This window comes from Notolepis coatsorum (assembly GCF_963971535.1).
Source record: "Notolepis coatsorum genome assembly, chromosome: 1".
Classification (NCBI taxonomy): Eukaryota; Metazoa; Chordata; class Actinopteri; order Aulopiformes; family Paralepididae; genus Notolepis; species Notolepis coatsorum.
In genome coordinates this window covers 118,411,621-118,430,515 of record NC_140165.1, presented here as the reverse complement: position 1 = coordinate 118,430,515, position 18,895 = coordinate 118,411,621, and the positions used below count along the sequence as shown (strand labels likewise).

Here is an 18,895-nt window from a genome sequence, read left to right as displayed (position 1 = left end):
TCGGGAATGTCTAACATTGCATTGGTTAGTGTAGTGAAGAAATCTTCTTCGTACAAATTTGGGGCGTATACCGCTATCAACGCTATTTTCCTGTTCTTATGTTCAATCTTAGCTATAGTTATCCGACCTTCTACATCAGACCATACTCCCTTTAGTACAATATTCAACTTACGTTTAACGACTATTGCTACACCCCGAGTTCTCGTACCAATAGAGGAGTGACTGATATTATGGTATATGTTGTCCGCTAATTTACCTATGTCTTTCCCTAGAATGTGTGTTTCGCTTAGCAGAGCAATGTCCACATGTTCTTTTTTCATCAGTGTGAGCACGCTTTTGCGTTTAAGTTGGTTATTTATTCCCCCGGTGTTCCATATCATTATATTCAAACTAGCCATAGTCTATACATGTTGCATTGTAATTTTTGGTAATGCTTCTAGAGTGCGAGGCAATACTAGATATACATCCCACTAGTGAGGTCCCGTTGAGAGCCGAGCTTAAAAACATACATATAAAAATCCCCTACCCTTCCCTCCCACCGAGAGTCGTACAGGATTGTGTTCCATGAACACAACCTTTGCGTATGACTCTCTCCCTTGCACCACCGGATATCCCAGAATGATCCAATTATCCTTAACATTCCTATGTATACCATAGGATCTAACACTCTAAATTCTACCATAAGTAGAATGTCGACTGTGGCTTGGCCACTTACCCGTAAAAAATAAATAAATAAAAATTTAAATGAGATAAACTAAAAATAAAGACCAAAAATAAGCTTCAATTGTCATGCCTTAATCACTTACATTTTATATGAACTTGTAATTTATAGTAATTTATAGTAACCCATGAATAATATGAAGGTATTGAACTGAAGAGAGAGCCTCAATAAATCAGAGAGAGCGGATGAAAAAGAAAGAAAAAAAAAAACAAGTAAAAGGAAGAGAACATTAACTTAGATCTTAAAAGAGCATTGCTATGCTTAAACATCTAAAGTATTAATTGGAGAAGTAGTGAAATTATTTCCCATTAATAAAAAACAATTTTTAAATACGTATATGCAGCATTTCCCCCGACCGGGGTGGGCGATGATCGTTGTGTAGAGTGATCTTTCAGCCGGCCGGCTATGATGGCTCTGTGGTTTTGCATCTAGATAGCTGTTGATTATTCCCCCGAGGGGCTTCTGGTAGAATGAATGACCACGTATTGCTGATATTCCAGAATGCTCCATATATCAAAGAATGCTTCGATGTTCTAGATTATTCCAATATGTCATTTTTACATTGTCTGAATGTTCCAGTATGTTCTGGAGTGTTCCAATCTTAAATCCAATATGTCCGCAATAATATACACGTCGGGGAAAGCATTCAAAAACTCTGAGCACGTAGGTCTCTCTGTCCCAAATCCTCGATTATTAAAAGTTGTACTATATGGTGACCTTGCATAACTGAGATTTAAAAGGCCATTTATACACTAATCTGCTCCTGTTCAGACAGGAATTTGGCTGCCTCTTCAGGCGATTTGAGGAGAACTTTTGCTCCTTGTTTGTCGACGGCGCGAAGTATTGCAGGGTATATTAGTAGGGGTCTGTATTTCCCCAGGTATAGTTGAGACATCACCGTCTTGAACTTGGCACGCAGTTCCACTACATCACGACAATAATCTTCAAAGCAGTGTATTGGTACCTCCATGTGTTTCAGATTGCCTTTCATCCTGCGAATTCCACGCATAATCATTTCTTTTATTCTGACTTGGCGCAGTACAACTAATATCACTCTGGGCTTAGCGTTGCTGTCACTGGAGCGGGGTCCCAATCTGAAGCACTCATCCACCTCCGGTATTTTAGGAAGGATTCCTGTTCCCAAGATTTTCTGTAATTCTGTGGCAAACTCTTCAGGGTTTTCACATCTCACTGATTCGTCCAGACCGACAATGCGAATATTCAGCCTGCGTTTTTGATATTCCATCTCGAATATTTTGGCTTTCTGTTCTTTATTGATTCGCGTGAGCTCCTCCGTTATTTCGCTGAGCTCCGTCTTGATTTCATTGTAGTTCCCCTTCATCTCGGCAGTGTAGATGTGAGTGAATTTGATTTCGTGGGCTTCCACTACTTTCTCCAGAGCCTCGGTGCGTTTATTCTGTGCGTCTGCGTCCGCTCTCAGCGCATCAATTTTGCCTTCAATAGATTCTTTAATAGCATCTACTTTTTGAGTTATTATCTTCTGTGATTCTGTGATCATTTCCTCCATTCTCTTCTCTGTGATCATTACCTCCATTCTCTTCTCCATTGTCTTCCCCATTTCCTCCATTTTCCGGATGATATGTTCGGTATCTGCGGAGGTCTTTGATGGGGTTGAACTTGAAGCGGCCTCTGTCGAGTCAATACTTTCTGCTGTCCGCTGTACGTATCCTGGGTCCCGCAGCGGGACCTCTTCGACTGGTTTTTGGTCTTTCCTTGGGTCTTTCCTTGATGGCATCTCGATTCTTTTGGTCAATATAGTTAGTTGATAGTCTCAGTTGATATATGCGTCAAGTTTTAAACGCATTAATGGTATATAATTATGATTTTAAAACGAAAAAAAAAATAACGGGTGAGCAGCTGTGTCACATGCGACCTACTCCATTCTACAGCTAAACCGGAATTTATACATGTTGCATGTTGTTGACTTTGCCTTGGATATCTGATGCATTTTGATCATGGGGGGGCTTTGTATTCCAGTTTGAGTCACTTGCACAGGGTTCACACAAGGTCATTGAAGTGCTTAATTTTTTACCAAAAAAAGTCTAGGCCTGGAATTCCTTGAAAACATCCAATTTTTTTTAACAAGGTGCTTAAAAAGTCATTGAAATTCAAATCAACCATTCGCATTGAAAGTTTTGTTCATCCATGATAAAATTTTTCTGAATCAAGAAATATTTTATTTAAAGTGTAACTAATTGTCGGAAATTGGTTTTAAGCCATAAATATTGGATCTGATTATTTTTTCTATAAAAAAAAAAAACGGCATTTAAAAGTGAATTGTATCCTTTTAAATGCCCTTTAACTCAATCAGCGCCAGGGGTCGGGGAGCCAGGGGGGGCGCTAGAACGCCATCGCTTTAATCAATGGGGAGACGGAGAAATTTGCGAGTGCTTAAAATATATCTTATATTATAGCTATGGGTCTAATACACCCGTCGATTGTCAGTGAGTTGCTTCCAGTCAACATGCACAAAACAGATTGTTTTTTCATCCGTACATTTCCGTTTGATACCGTTTTGAATATGAGTATAGTTTTGGTGATTCTTAGTAATCCCAGGAAAATACGCGATAATAGCGTTTTAGTGGAATACACTTATCACGTTGTAATTTTTCGCCTGATTATCGAAATCTTCCTGAAATCAACGCTAGATTATCATTATTATGTCTCCTCGTGCATACATGAAATGACCCCACCTGCAGGGCTCAGATCGGCCCAGAAAAGAAACTGCACCATTTCTAATGGAGTGCAATACCGGCTGGAAGGCGTAGGCGGCGGTATTTGCCCTTTTGCGAGCTCAGCCCCATTCCCAATGATAACATCAGGCTGGATGGATGAAAAATGAATGGATATAGCTAATAAAAGAAATAACGATTAAAACCCGAGTTTTCCCTTGTGATTGGCGCTGAACGGTTGGCGAGTTAATCTGACTTTTCTTGTGACTGGCGCTGAATGAGTTAAAATGAAAAACAGTGCTTGGAAAAGTACTTGAAAGTCATTGAATTTCATTTTCCAATGTCTGTGGGAACCCATCCTGTTCTTTATCTTCCATAACCATTTGTGGTGAGTTCATGTTGAACCGTCTGCATGCTTGGAGATTAATTTCTACATTACCAACGTGTGTGTGTGTGTGTGTGTGTGTCATGCACCAGGTGGAGATGACTGCAAACTTAAGGGCTGGGATCTTAGGATGGGTCCCTCCTCCCCCACTTTCATCAGCAAGAGGTGAGGGTGTCAAAATGCATTTGTTTATTTATGTATTGTTATTTGCACTTACAAACATACATTCTGGAATAAAAGAAGAACAGTTCAAATGTGCAGGAAAGGTCAAAAAGCCCAAGGGCTTATAAGCGACCTCCCCTCTTAAACCTATATAGGATAACTAGACAGAACCCCCGCCCCCCCAACACACACATTATGCACAAACACACATGCGCATATCCCTCTCATACACACAGATACATACAATACAACACACTTTATATTTATTGGCAAAGAATTTGCACTACAACCCATACCTCATTACACCTTACTGTAAATTGTACCTAAATTGTACCTCATCCCATTTCTGCATTGTACTGTTGTGCAATATATATAGTATATTGCAGGGCTATTCAACTAAATTGTTCAGGGGGCCACATTGTCAGAAACCCAAGGGGCCAGGGGCCGGACTGCCACGGCGCCTCCCCGTGCTATGAATATATGTACACTTGACACAACACGCAACCACATTTTCACAACTTTTATTTAACTACATTGCAAAAGTAGTATACTTTTCAAAAAAAGTGCTTAATTTATGTGCCACATCTGCAACATCTCCTGCAAAAAGTGCTTCATTTATGACTGTGCAACAACTGCAACATCTCCTCTTCAACATTTCAATATAAAAATTAAATAAAAAACAAACAAGTGCATGATGTGCATCTGAACATTCTAACATCAACACTTGAACAAAAAAACACATTTATAGTGCAGCTGAGCTTATGAAAAAGTGCTTCATGTCTGTGCAACAACAGCAAATCACAGCATCTTATTAGCACTTATTGTCCACTCTTAACTCTCAAACATCAGGGGGGGGTGGGGGGCAGACAGGCCTAGCCTACATACACACATCTAATGAGAGCGATTGCACTTCTTTGACTGGGCAATGGCAGAGAAAGAGGGTTCATAGGAAGTGAGGGCTACCCGCAAACAGTGATGCAAATGCTCATTTGCCAAGGAGGCACGGTTGCTTGTTTTAATGGCATTCATGTGAGAGAAACTGGATTTACAGGTGTATGTTGAGCCAAACATTGTTAGCACAGATATTGCCAGCGTTTTTATTTTGGGGAATGTGTTGACATGAATACACTTTATCCAAAATGTTGTGGTGGATTCATTCTCAAGTGCCTGCTTCAGAGCAGATGATGCTTGCATGTCAATTATTTCAAGTTGCAGGAGACCTTCATCAATGTGAAGTGATGCAAGGAACTCTTGTCCTTTTGTGGAAATAGCAGCTACATTGGCAAATGGGTTGCTCACAAAATGCATCAATTCTCTGGGCATGTCAAATTCATCAAATCGACTTGCAAAGTTTTCCCTCAATTTATCAATGAAATCTGTCATTAATTTAGTGACTTTTGGCTCAATTGTGCGTGTGAACGTTGACATGAAAAGAAAAAAGTAAAAGAAAAAAAAATATTAAAAAGATATATTTTCTTTTATTCTTTTTTATTATCATGTAATCTTTTGCGGGCTGGTCAGAATCATCCCGCGGGCCGCCAGTTGAATAGCCCTGGTATATTGTATTGTAACTCAGTTACTTTTCTACTCTGCATTGTACATTGTATATATGTATATATTGAACACTTTTGTCTACGTACTTGACTTCTATTTTATACTTACTTATCTATTTGTATCTAGCACCATATCTGGAGCAAAACAGAAAGAAGCATTTTATATAAAAGTATTCTGTACTTCTGTATGACAACTAATAAAGAAACTTGAAACTTGAACTACAGCATTATACAACAATTATAATGTTGAAAAAAAGAATACTCACAAATACACATGGATACTACAGACTATGGGATCTGTGGTTATTTTTTAAGCTTGCTTTTAAATGTATTTAAGTTGAAACATGTTTCTGTTAGATTTTGTATATCATTCCACATCACTGCACCTTGATAAACAAATGAGAATTTGGCAACAGAGGTCCCACAGAAAGGAATGCGTAAGTTATTTGCAGCAGGCAAAGTAGGGAGTCTCAACAAAAACCCGATGTCTCTCACTAGCCTTTTCTCTTGAAGGCACTCGATGGGTGTTTGCAGTGTACACAGTAACCCACACCGGGAGCACGTCCTGGCTACGGGCAGGTAAATAATACATGGACCTAACGCCATACTACGCACTACACCACATTATTAGGGGTGCACGATATTGATTTTTTGACCCCGATATCGATACCGATAACTTTATGCTCCTCAAGGTCGATACCGATAACCAATATATGTAAGGGATAATGTATAGCTACGAGGTCATTGTCGCAAAATAATTGACCGACACGTAGTTTAAAATACCGAGCCGCCTCGGCGAGGTGTTTTAAACGTCAGTGAAGGTCAATTATTTTGCGACAATGATCGAGTATAGCTATACATTATCCCGCTTATTACATGGCTAACTTACTAACAATATACCTAATTCATTTTACATCGACTCGCAACAGTAACACTGGTTCTGGCTCCGCTGAGTGCTCGTCGCTCCGCCCCCCAGCAGCTTCCCCGGCAGCCGGCAGTTTGCACTGATGTCAGTGGGCTTGATTGCGAACAGCTGTGCACAGCGGTCATTATTGTGGGCTTGATTGCGAACAGCTGCGCACAGCGGTCATTATTGTCCCACAGCGGTCATTATTGTCTGATAACTGACCTCTGACGCGCGCTATTGACCAATCACAAGCAAGCATTTCGGCGAATGTGAAAACGCCATGTAATAAATATATGTATATTCCTGTAGTGTTGACCTAACCAGATTTATCATGACATGAGCGTTACTACTATGAAAAAAACAAAGCCAAGAGAACAGTTTTGACTCTTCAAATAAAGTGACTATATTTATTTTTCCAAATAAATATAATTTGAGTCAATCACAAAATCCACAATCCGTCAATGTCATTAACAATGTGTTTCCCTGAACAATGAGTGAACTAAAAACCAACAGGTATTGTGCTTTGTCAGTAGGGATGGGTACCGTTCACATTTGAACCGATACGGTACCGGTACCTGTGAATCGATACCGGTACCCAACGGTACCTTTTTTCTGTACTTTAGTCTCTAAAAATGTAATCTACCTACCTCCAAACTTCAAATAACCACATTTTCGACCGTTTTTGGCTTGCCATTGCCCCGACTGCTTTGTTGTTGAATCAAGTCAAATCCTAAGTAAGCATATATTGTGCGTGTGAACGTTGACATGAAAAGAAAAAAGTGTAAAACAATTAAAAAAAATGTAAAAAAATAAATAAATATATATATATACCGGTACCGGTATATATATTTTTATCAGAGCTATCAATAATTTTATCGGGATAATAATTTTCTAAATCGTCTCGTTTAAAACAAATAAAGCATGACCATTGGTCATCCACAATCTATAGCTCAACATGAAACAATTCGCAATTAATCGTAAAATAATTACGTATAATTGTATTTCAACCAAAAATGCTTAAACAATAATGTTAGTGATAGAAGAAGGGAACTCATTTTTATAATTTTTTTTTAGATATTTTTTTTAGCGTTTATCGCTTTTTCATGGTCAGACATGACCGACAGATGAGGAGAGGATGAACGGGAGAGGAGGCGGGGAAGACATGCGACAAATGGAAGTCACCGGGAGCGGGAAGTGAACCCGGCGTGGCCGCTTCGCGACGCAGCGCGATACATGGTGTGCTACTAGGGCGCCCCAGAAGGGAACTCATTTTGTGCAAAAAATGGAAAGCTTGCCAATGTTCATGAGGCAGAATTATTACAATAGCCGATAATACATTTTCCTAATGATAAGTCCCTATATGGGTGGACCGTGCGGGAAACTAAAGTGACGGCAGACTACACCTCCCTCCCTATAGATACAAACCTAATGCGTCTTGGCATTGGACCTGGGGAGAAACATTGCCCCTTGGCTCTTATTGCCGAGATGCTTTTGGAAATGCCTCCATAGTTTAGTATGGAGATTGACTAAAGAGTTATTTTTCTCCAGCTACGATGAGCAGGTCCTGTTGTGGGATGGCAGGAACATGCGCCAGCCTCTCGGCGAGAGCGCCCTGGGTGGTGGTGTGTGGAGACTCAAGTGGCATCCCATCCATGACCACCTCCTGTTGGCAGCATGCATGCACAATGACTTCCACATACTTCACTGCCAGCAAGCCCTAGGTGAGTGTGAGGGGAGTCTGGAGCCTACGTTCTCCTAAACGCTTCAGAAACCTTTCTCCCTGGCCATGTGTAACTGTAATGTGTTGGCGTTACACCTACTGTAGACTTCAGTATATTTTTACTGTATTTATTTACTGTATATTTTTATTCTATTCATGTTCTTTGGCGTTTTGTTATTCTTATTCGTGACTTGTTCTGTCTAAATGTTTAACACTTTGAGTGCCAAGGGTCCGGTGCCCCGGAACCCTGTTGCGTGCCAACACCCACTTCAATGATAGAGCTCTCATATTTGCGAACGCATAAACTATATCTTAAATTATGGCTATGTGTATAATATGGCCGTCGCTGATCAATGACTTGTTTGCAGTCAACATTGTCAAAACAGATTGTTTTTTTTTAATCGGTTAATTTCCGTTTTATACCATTTTGAAAAAACGCTCGTTTCTTGAAAGTTTCAGAAAATTTCAGAAGATTCAGTGATAATCGCCCTTTACTGGAATACACAAAAAACTGTGTAATTTTTCGGCCTATTTATGAATCGTTTTCAAATAAACGCTAGATTATCGATAGTATATGTGTATTTATGCACGCTAGGGAAGCGGGGGTGAAAAATCTATTATCTTATTTCCTGATCAGCACACGCACACATACACACATAGGGCCCACGTTGATATATCTGTGGGAAAAGCTCTGATTATCCCAACACTAGTAAAATAGATTCCTTACCTCAGATCAGATGTTCTCCAAAAAGATTATTCCAATTCCTGATCGCCATTCCAAATATCGATCGCGTTTATTGATCTAACGCTGGGTACTGGAAATACACATTATCCGCTGTTCTGGTGGTCGGTGATGACTTCGATCGTCTCGGGTTACTTGTCTGACAAGTAAAATGTGGAAGCAGGACTTTTTTTTCTCCATGCGTTTCATTCAATCCAATCCAAAGGGGTGCAGTACCATCCGGAGAGACGATAGGGGGGCGGTATTTTCCCAATGGAGCTCAGAGAGAGTTCCAGTGGTAACGTGAGGCTAGATTGATGAAATATGAATGAAAATCGCTAATAAAAAAAAAAAATATCAAAAACAAGATCTCTCGTCTCTCTGGCACTCAACGGTTGGCATGAACTAACGAGAAATCTCGTCGTTGGCACTCAAAGTGTTAATGTTGAGCGATTTGCAGTGTAAAATTTCAGTGTCAAGTATTTCTATTCTATACAAAGTTTTTTTGTAGCATTGTTGCTTTCCTGTTGTCCTCTAGAGGGCAGCGGAGGAGCGTGTCCCATTGTAGCCTCCTATATCCTCCATCACTCTCTGTTCTCCTCTAGAGGGCAGCGGAGGAGCGTGTCCCATCGTAGCCTCCTATATCCTCCATAACTCTCTGTTCTCCTCTAGAGGGCAGCGGAGGAGCGTGTCCCATCGTAGCCTCCTATATCCTCCATAACTCTCTGTTCTCCTCTAGAGGGCAGCGGAGGAGCGTGTCCCATTGTAGCCTCCTATATCCTCCACAACTCTTTGGCCTACGGAGCCGACTGGTCCCGGGTGTCCTTGGAGGAGGGACCCGCCCCCTGCTTGCCTCGGACCGTAGAACCCAAGGAGAGCCACGCGGAGAGCACGGGACACTTGAGGATTCAATACGAATCTCCCACTGCCAGCTTCGACACCTCGTTGGAGGATGATACAGGACGCTACATCCCCGAGAGCGTAACGGCCGCCGCCTCCACCGGCTCTGTGGCGGATCCACCCCTCGACCCCGCGGGGAACAGCCCCCCCTCGCTGTCATGCCTGCTGGCTAGCTGCTCCTTCTATGACCACATGCTGCACGTGTGGCGCTGGGACTACTGGACTCCTCCTGAGGAGGCCCGTCACGCCGCCACCCGGGTTCGGGAGCGCAAGAGCGAAGGAGGGGACTGTGACCAGGCTGGAGCACTGGCTAAGCTGACATTGTAGTCATCTAGAGCTAATGGAACTATATCTTCTCCAAGTGGAACAGAATGTATAGCCTGAACAGAATATGGGCACAATGTATCTCGTCCAGAGAGGATGTTGTTTGGAAGCCCCAACAAAACCCAGTCAACCAGCGCCCGTTTTAACAACTGAATTAAAGAGGGAGTTAAGAAAGCTGGACCCATAGAGCTATTTACTACTTATACGCTGTAGTCTATAGGTTCGAGTCCTTTCTCAGGACAATGGGGGACTGTATTAAGTATGTCACTCAGTCCTCCCTAATCTACCCCACAATGCAAAGCATTTAACACATTTTTGCTGTTAGTTAGCATTTGTGCAAACGTTGGCTTTCAATAATTAGAGAAAATATCAAGCTACCAAATGTTGCATCCAGCACTAGCTACTGTTATTCAAACACCATGTTTGATTAATGCCAACTAGTGTTGGATGTAACATTTAGTGGTAGCTTGTTTTTTTTTTTTTTCCCTTTTTATATACTTTTCTCCAGATATGTATAATTTCACCTGCAACACGACTGCTGTTTACTGCTGCTGTGACACCCTAGTTTCCCTAAGGGGATTGGTAAAGTATCTATCCATCTGTCTGGTAGCAAATGTTAGCGCTAATGCTTGTTAACAGCTGAAGAGGATGCTAGATGCTTTGCATTGTGGGTTAGATTGACACTTGTTGACGGCTCCAGACACACCTGCTGCACTTCATACTGGATCCTAGGGCTGTAAGGTATACCTTCATGGATCAATGCAACGGTATGGATGTTTACTATTAAAAAAATATGTTTATAAGTTAATAAACAAGATAGACAAAATGTCATCACATTGTAATTTGTACTGGAAAACGATACCATTGTACTGTCAAAACTCAAAAATATTGTGATATGTTGGGCATATCACCCAGCCCTACTGGCTAGTTTTAATGTAAAGTATTGCGGCCGCTCGACATTCTGTATAAAAAGCCCTGAAACCGGAGTGGCCTGTTTAACCCTTTCACTATCAAAGGGTTAACCCTTTCACAACCACAGGTTAACCCTTTCACTGCCACATGACAAAAGGTTAACCCTTTCACAACCACACTAGAGGTTAACCCTTTCACTACATTACATATGTAATGTAAAATAAACATTAGCATCCAGTATGAAGCACAGCGTGGACTCTGCCTTCAACAACATCATCAAAGATGGGGTTGGGGCTAAAGTGTCAAATTCTTAACTTGTGTTTTAATAGGGAATTCCAAAACGGTCACTAACGTTTAGGTTGTAATTCTACAAAAGTAGACCTCCTAAAATGTGCCTTTTTATGTTCCCGTTGTAGTTTTACATTATGAGCGGTGAGCACTCCACATAAGGAAAAGGCAGGCAATGTGATGGTATACAATTTAATTTTTTTAAATCTGAGAGTGCTGGTCCGGCCTTCGGCTTTATTCTTCTTAAATGTTTGGGATTTCAGCACCCAGTGTCAGATACTGAGAGCGCGGTCTAACTTGACTTTTGATACAATTTAATTTGACATTGTTTTATATTAAGTCATGATTGTGTACCGTTTGCTGGAGAAGCTTTAGAAAGAAAATCATGTATGAAGCCTAATGTGTACATAGTACATACCATAAGTGTCCATATTTTTGCCGAATTTACAACCAGTCTATTTCAGTGGACGTCGTCTTTAAATACTTCATAACCATGTGTGAATGAATTTGGTACAACAATGCTAAGGGGTTCCTTTCTGTAAGCACATTAGAAGCCCGTGATTGCGCTGCTGGCATTAGGTGTCCCTGATAATGAACCTTCCTTAGTCATGTCATTTTTTACATGTGGAGAAATCTTATTTTGTAATACTACCCTATGTCCCGGTACCAAGAAAATATGAAAAGCAGCCCAATCTTTATCCTTTAGGCGATTATGGACACACTTGGGGGATTGATGTAAAAAATTAATAATAATAATTACAGTACATATCAAAACCAGTTTATTTCAGGTTGTCTAATTATTCCACATTTATTACACATTTTAATCAATACATTTACATTTGTTGCAGTTTCATGGTGGACATCTCATCTTGCAAATCAGTCCTGATGTTGATTTATTTGCCTAGAGTGAGTGTTAAATAACCATGTGTTCATTGGGGTTAGCTATTGGCCATTTGAGCAGTCTCATCTTGTTATCAACCAGGACATCTCAAACGAGTGTAGTCTGTGACCTATGATCACGCACCGCCCAGCCACTCGTCTCCGCTCCCTGCGGGCAGAGAGGAGGCAGAAGCGGGGTCGGCTTACGTCACTTCAGCGCATCTATTGGTGCAACATGCTAAAAGATCCCTGGAGATAATGTAGCTCCCCAGGGGATCGTATCTCTCAGGGAGCCCCAGGACTGTTTGATGAGATACGAAGTAAAGTAACCGACAGGAAGTAAACTGGGGCCACAAGGTGGTTTGTGATCTGCAGTCGAGTTTGTAATCCGGAGGAGTTGATCTTTTAATTCCATGGTCTGAGCCAACTGCCTTTTTAGTTTTAACTTGGGGAGTATTTCCTTATCGCACCCAGTTCTTGGGGTATAGTTGAAATAGCTTTCCTTCCTGGGTGACCTCAAATCCATACTTCTCCAGCTGATCCTTGTTGAAGGTGCCCTCTTCAAAGTCCTTCTGGATCTGGGGGGCGATGACCTCCGCAAACAGACTGTCTGCGGTGAGAGGGGGCTCGGTTCCGTCAGGGGTGCGATATGATACATAGGGTTTGAGTTTAAAACCCTCCAAGTTGGGCACCACAAACTGGGGAATCATAGCCTGTATGGGCATAAACTTTCTACTGCAGGTCCTCAGCCCTGTGATCCTGGCAGTTCTACCTTTATTCATGGTGTTTGGGCCACGTTTGCTGGTGAATTCAGACATTCTGTCTGCTCCTCTCACAAAGCCCCGCGCCAGTGCCGACAACACACCCATGGCACCTGCGGGTCGGACCGACAGTACAGCAGGGGAAACCTGTGGAGATGGAAATACAAAATAAGATTAGCTATTTTTTTTGTTGTTGCAGTGAATATAGCCATTAAAGGAACATTATGGGAAATGTGCATACTTTCTTCTCCAGAGTCATTTCAGTAGAAAGCTGGCAGTTTAGCTCTAATGAATGGAAGAGGAAACGGACCTCTGCCCTGACCAACAGCTAGGCTAGCTGGTCCGTATCCGCTTCCATTCATTTGTTCTAAGCTAGGCTAGCTTGCAGCCGGATATCATTCTACTAAACACAAAGTAAATTATCTGGAGAAAACTGTAAAGTGTAAACGCATTGCCTATAATGTCGGCGTGTTCCTTTAATTACTTTATGTACAAACCCGTCCTTGTCCCAACAGTCACTTTAACGTTACTCTAACGTTGCATATCACACACTGTGCCATTCCAAGACACTAAACATGATTATTAAGGAACATCTACATCTGACAACACAAATGTCCTGACGTCTATTCAACAATATACACAGCAACTATAACCAAATATATCATATTATAGATAGCAGATCGACTAGCTCACCTTGGAACACGACGCACGTCCTGGAGCAGCAGCAACTACTTCCGCATGACGTCTGAGTAACGCGCTCGCTGATTGGCCATTCTCGAAGACACTCTGACGTCACGAGACCGCCGCCATCTTGATATTGGGGGAACAAACGGATTTCTACTGATCAAATGTTTTATCACATTCTTGTTAATTTCAGAACCTTTTCATATCATTTGTTTTGAAAATATTGAGGCCAACGTGGCATTTCACTATTTCGAAAGCCTTTACTGTACATTGGAATACTGACAAAGCCATACTTGGTCATTTACTGTACAACTGGGTTAGGACATTTGTAGGGGCCAGTTTCGAATTGCAGTCTCCCGTAGGTGTTCTTTGAGAGTGCTTTTGAAAGTGGGTAGTGATTCACATTCCTTTACAGCTTTGGGTAGGGCGTTCCACATTGATGTGGCATAATTGCGAAACGTGTTTAGTCCCTTGTTTGAGCCGAATCTGGGTTTAACATGATTTGTGGAGCTCCCTCTGGTGTTGTGATCGTGGTATTCACTGACCTTTGGGAAGTATTTTGACATGTACATGGGTACCTTTGTTGTGTAGTGTATCTTGTAGACCAGGCCCATTGCAAGTTGCTGTACTCTGTCGTCTACTCTAAGCCATCCTAGGTTGTCAAAGTGGGCAGGGGTGAGGTGGGTTCTAGGAGTCAGGTCAAGCAGTAGTCTGACTAGTTTGTTTTGAGATGTTTGTAATTTGGTTTTTAGTGCCTTTGAGGTTTGATTGATTGATTGATTGAAAACTTTATTAACAGATTGCAGAATGGGTACAATACAGTACAGCTCAATACACACAATTGTTAAGGGGATGCAGACCAGAGAAAGACTTTCGTCTTGTTTACATCAGGGTCCCCCATTTTCAATTCATCAGGACATATATGACATACATGACATACAGATAGTCAGTACTGCTACATCTATACATTTATGACATACCAGATTTGCAAATACAGTACTGTTTGTGATACAGAAGGAGTCAAGAAAAGGGAGTATATACATTTGACGTAGAAACTGTACATTGGAGGAGGTTGGGTGGGGGGGGGGGTTGGGTACATTGGGATATTGACAACCATATATGGGTAATTTACATTGGAGGTGGTTGGGGGGGGGGGGGGGGGGGGGGGAGACACACTGTATAAACAAGCAAAACTGTACATTGAGGGGGGGGGGAGGAGACACTGTACAAACAAACAAAATTGTACATTGGAATATTGACAAAACCATACTAGGTAAATGACTGTACATTGGAGGGGGTTGGGTTAGGATATTTACAGGGGCCAGTTTTGAATTGCAGTCTCCCGTAGGTGTCCCTTGAGAGAGGTTTTGAAAGTGGGTAGTGATCCACATTCCTTTACAGCTTTGGGTAGGGCGTTCCACATTGATGTGGCATAATTGCGAAACGTGTTTAGTCCCTTATTTGAGCCGAATCTGGGTTTAACATGATTTGTGGAGCTCCCTCTGGTGTTGTGATCGTGGTATTCACTGACCTTTGGGAAGTATTTTGACATGTACATGGGTACCTTGGTCGTGTAGTGTATCTTGTAGACCAGGCCCATTGCAAGTTGCTGTACTCTGTCGTCTACTCTAAGCCATCCTAGGTTGTCAAAGTGGGCAGGGGTGAGGTGGGTTCTAGGAGTAAGGTCAAGCAGTAGTCTGACCAGTTTGTTTTGAGATGTTTGTAATTTTGTTTTTAGCGCCTTTGAGGTGCTTTGGTACCATGAGGTGCAAGCATAGTCGTAGTACCCCTGAATGAGTGCTCCTGCCAGAGTCTTCAGGGTATTCTTGTTTACCAGAGAGGAGATCCGGTACAAGAATCGAGTTCGTTGGTTGACTTTTTTTATTACATTGGATGCCATTTTGTCACAGGAGAGATTAGCCTCTAGGATGGAACCCAGGTAGGTAATTTCATCTTTCCTTGTGACAATATTGTCACCCACTGTAACTGAGAAGCCGTCGGTCTTGCTGAGTTTGTTATTTGAACCGCAGAGAATGGACTCTGTTTTGCCCATGTGTAATGATAGTTTGTTATCAGCGAGCCATATGCAGATTCTGCCTAGTTCCGAGCTGAGGGTTTTTTCAACCTGTAACTTGTTCTTGTCAGAGACCAGCAGGGCTGAGTCGTCCGCAAACAGGAACAAGTTGCAGTCACAAGCTGACGACATGTCATTTGCATAAATTAGGAACAGTAGCGGTCCTAGTATGCTTCCTTGTGGAACACCACAGCTCACTGTGAGGGGGGGGGATAGGGTACCGTTTACCTCCACCATCTGTTCCCTCCCCTCAAGGTAGGATTGCATCCAGCTCACTGATAGACTATCAAAACCAATTGCTTTTAGCTTGTCAATCAGAATGGAGTGATTGACCGTGTCAAAGGCCTTTTGTAGGTCCAGCATGACCATGCCGCAGTATTTGCCTGCGTCCACCTCTTGTTTGATGTGGTCATTCAAATAGAGAAGGCATGTGTCAGTGGAGTGGGATGTTCTGAAGCCAGATTGGAATTCATAGATTAGATTTTTTTCCGCTAGGTACTTTTCGACCTGTTCGTAGACTATTTTTTCCATGACTTTCGAGATGGAGGTGAGAATAGAAACAGGGCGGTAGTTGCCTGGGTCTAATTTGCTGCCCTTTTTGTGCAGAGGGGTCACCCTCGCAATTTTGAAGTCCTTGGGGACGTGTCCCTGTTTTATGGAGAGGTTTATTATGTGTGTGATGATTGGGGTGATGACGGCTGCTGAGTCTCTGAGGAATTTGGAGGGGATGTTGTCATGGCCAGTGGCCTTGTTAGGTTGGAGGGCGCTCAGTTTATTGAGTACCTCATCTGTTGTTACCATTTCCAGCTTGAAGTCGTCTTTGTGGACCCCTAGGTTTTTGTAGTAAGCTACTATGTGTTCTACCCCATAACGCCCTGAGTGGGAGGGTAGTTTGTTTACCAGTGTTGTGGCTATGTTTGTGAAGAAAATGTTTAAGTAATTGGCTACATCCAGCTTGTCTGTGATGAGCGTGTTGTCCGTTTTTATGTTTATGTTTGAGAATCTGGTTTTGAGTTTTTTACTGCATCATAGTTGATTATTGAGTAATTTCCAAAGTTCACGTGGTTTGTTTTTGTTTTCCTCAGTTTTGTCATTGATGAAATTCTTTTTTGCAGTTTTGATCATGGAGTTTACGTCGTTTCTTAGTCTGTTTCTTTCTAGTTTGAGTTCAGTCACGTGGGCTTGGAGTTCACTGCTCGTGCTTTTAGTAAGCTTTGACTGACTTTTACGAAACTCAGAGCATTTTTTGTCTCTGGTTTTCATAGCGGCCAGTATTTCGGAGTACATCCACGGCTCAGCGCGATTTTTTACCCTGGTGGTTCTTAGGGGGGCCATGTCGTTTAGTATTGTTGAGAATTTGGTTTTGAAGCCAAGCCATGTTTCTTCAACCAGTGTACCATTGAGTTCATCTGACCAGTCCAGACTCTCCAGTTCAAGGTTGAAGGCCTCGCTAGAGTAGGTTTAGAGGTCTCTAGATGTGACTGTTTTGTGGCAGCCAGCCTTTTGTTTTAGTTTTTTGCGGGTACAGAATATCATATAATGATCACTTAACCCGTGTGCTTTGGTACCATGAGGTGCAAGCATAGTCGTAGTATCCCTGAATGAGTGCTCCTGCCAGAGTCTTCAGGGTATTCTTGTTTACCAGAGAGGAGATCCGGTACAAGAATTGAGTTCGTTGGTTGACTTTTTTTATTACATTGGATGCCATTTTGTCACAGGAAAGATTAGCCTTTAGGATGGAACCCAGGTAGGTAATTTCATCTTTCCTTGTGACAATATTGTCACCCACTGTAACTGAGAAGCCGTCGGTCTTGCTGAGTTTGTTATTTGAACCGAAGAGAATGGACTCTGTTTTGCCCATGTGTAATGATAGTTTGTTGTCTGCGAGCCATATGCAGATTTTGCCTAGTTCCGAGCTGAGGTTTTTTTCAACCTGTAACTTGTTCTTGTCAGAGACCAGCAGGGCTGAGTCGTCCACAAACAGGAACAAGTTGCAGTCACAAGCTGACGACATGTCATTTGCATAAATTAGGAACAGTAGCGGTCCTAGTATGCTTCCTTGTGGAACCCCACAGTTCACTGTGAGGGGGGGGGGGGGGATAGGGTACCGTTTACCTCCACCATCTGTTCTCTCCACTCCAGGTAGGATTGTATCCAGCTCACTGATAAACTATCAAAACCAATTGCTTTTAGCTTGTCAATCAGAATGGTGTGATTGACAGTGTCGAAGGCCTACGTTACGTTTCGAGTTTTGAGAATGATGTTGGGGAAGGGGTAGAGAACGTGATGAATGTCGTGGCAGGTTATGAATGTCGGGGCATGTTATGAATGTCGTGGCAGACTTTGGTTGTCGTGGCAACGTTATAACGGTTGCATCGGTTGCTACTGCGCATGCGTGGTACAGCGTGGATTGGGTCTAGTGCATTCGTGATAGTTCGCTCAGGGGACAGAAATAACGGGTAAGAGAATATTCTGCATTATGTAATATGGCGGTATTTGTATATTGTGCATTGTATTTTTGTGTAAACAGGGGAGGAGATGTAACATGTCTGGTGGTTAGGTTAGGGGAGATAGTCAATAAGGGTTTACTTAGGCTGCAAACAATACAGTGAGCCTATTGAGGAGAAATGGAATAATGGATACATGCCCATAATTAAACTGGGATTCATAAAACCGGCTATACTGGGTAGATTGTATTATTGTCTTTGATGCACAGGGGTATATTTTTAACCAGGGGGGAATGAGTAGTGATGGATTAAAAATAAGTACAGTTAAAAACATACAGTTGTTAAGGGGATGCAGACCGGAGACGGAGTCACCCGTTTTAAATACATCATAACTTTTATTGAAAATTGGTAAAATGTTCTACAAAGTAGAATGCAGTAGAATCAATTTATCACTCGTGTATGGAGAAAGGAGCATTTGGACCTAACCACTAATAATGTTTTTCTAAATGAAAGATGCTGGTGTTTGTAATATGCATAAATATTGTTTTGTGAAGATGTGAGTTTTAAAATCTGTTTAGAGTGCAATTGTTCAGAGATGAATGAGGTTGTGTTTATGCTTGTTTTAGATTGTTAAATCTTTAATACACTGTTAATATGGTCAGGACATGTGTGTATGCTTGTTTTAGATTGTTAAATCTTTAATACACTGTTAATATGGTTAGGACATGTGTTTATGCTTGTTTTAGATTGGTAAATCTTTAATA

At 41.8% G+C, this 18,895-nt stretch overlaps 2 protein-coding genes across 2 annotated transcripts in view; one reads left to right on the top strand and one right to left on the bottom strand.

The window, feature by feature from the left end:
• dph7 (diphthamide biosynthesis 7) overlaps positions 1–11,953 on the top strand; it is a gene marked incomplete at its 5' end in the record, with an annotated part of 86,636 nt that extends 74,683 nt beyond the window's left edge. The window contains 4 exons of the mRNA XM_084338028.1: positions 3,892–3,964; positions 6,028–6,093; positions 7,970–8,142; positions 9,602–11,953. Of these exons, the coding sequence (XP_084194154.1) occupies positions 3,892–3,964; positions 6,028–6,093; positions 7,970–8,142; positions 9,602–10,089 (800 nt within the window). The 3' untranslated portion in view covers positions 10,090–11,953. The remainder of the gene's footprint in view (positions 1–3,891; positions 3,965–6,027; positions 6,094–7,969; positions 8,143–9,601) is intronic.
• Positions 11,954–12,075: 122 nt separating this feature from the next.
• Positions 12,076–13,659, bottom strand: mrpl41 (mitochondrial ribosomal protein L41). The gene is made up of 2 exons (XM_084319804.1): positions 13,620–13,659; positions 12,076–13,073 (listed from the first exon to the last, which is right to left on the bottom strand). Exon 2 carries the CDS (start codon positions 13,032–13,034, stop codon positions 12,627–12,629), a length of 408 nt encoding a protein of 135 aa, XP_084175930.1. The 5' UTR covers positions 13,035–13,073; positions 13,620–13,659; the 3' UTR covers positions 12,076–12,626.
• Between the last annotated feature and the right edge of the window lie 5,236 nt (positions 13,660–18,895).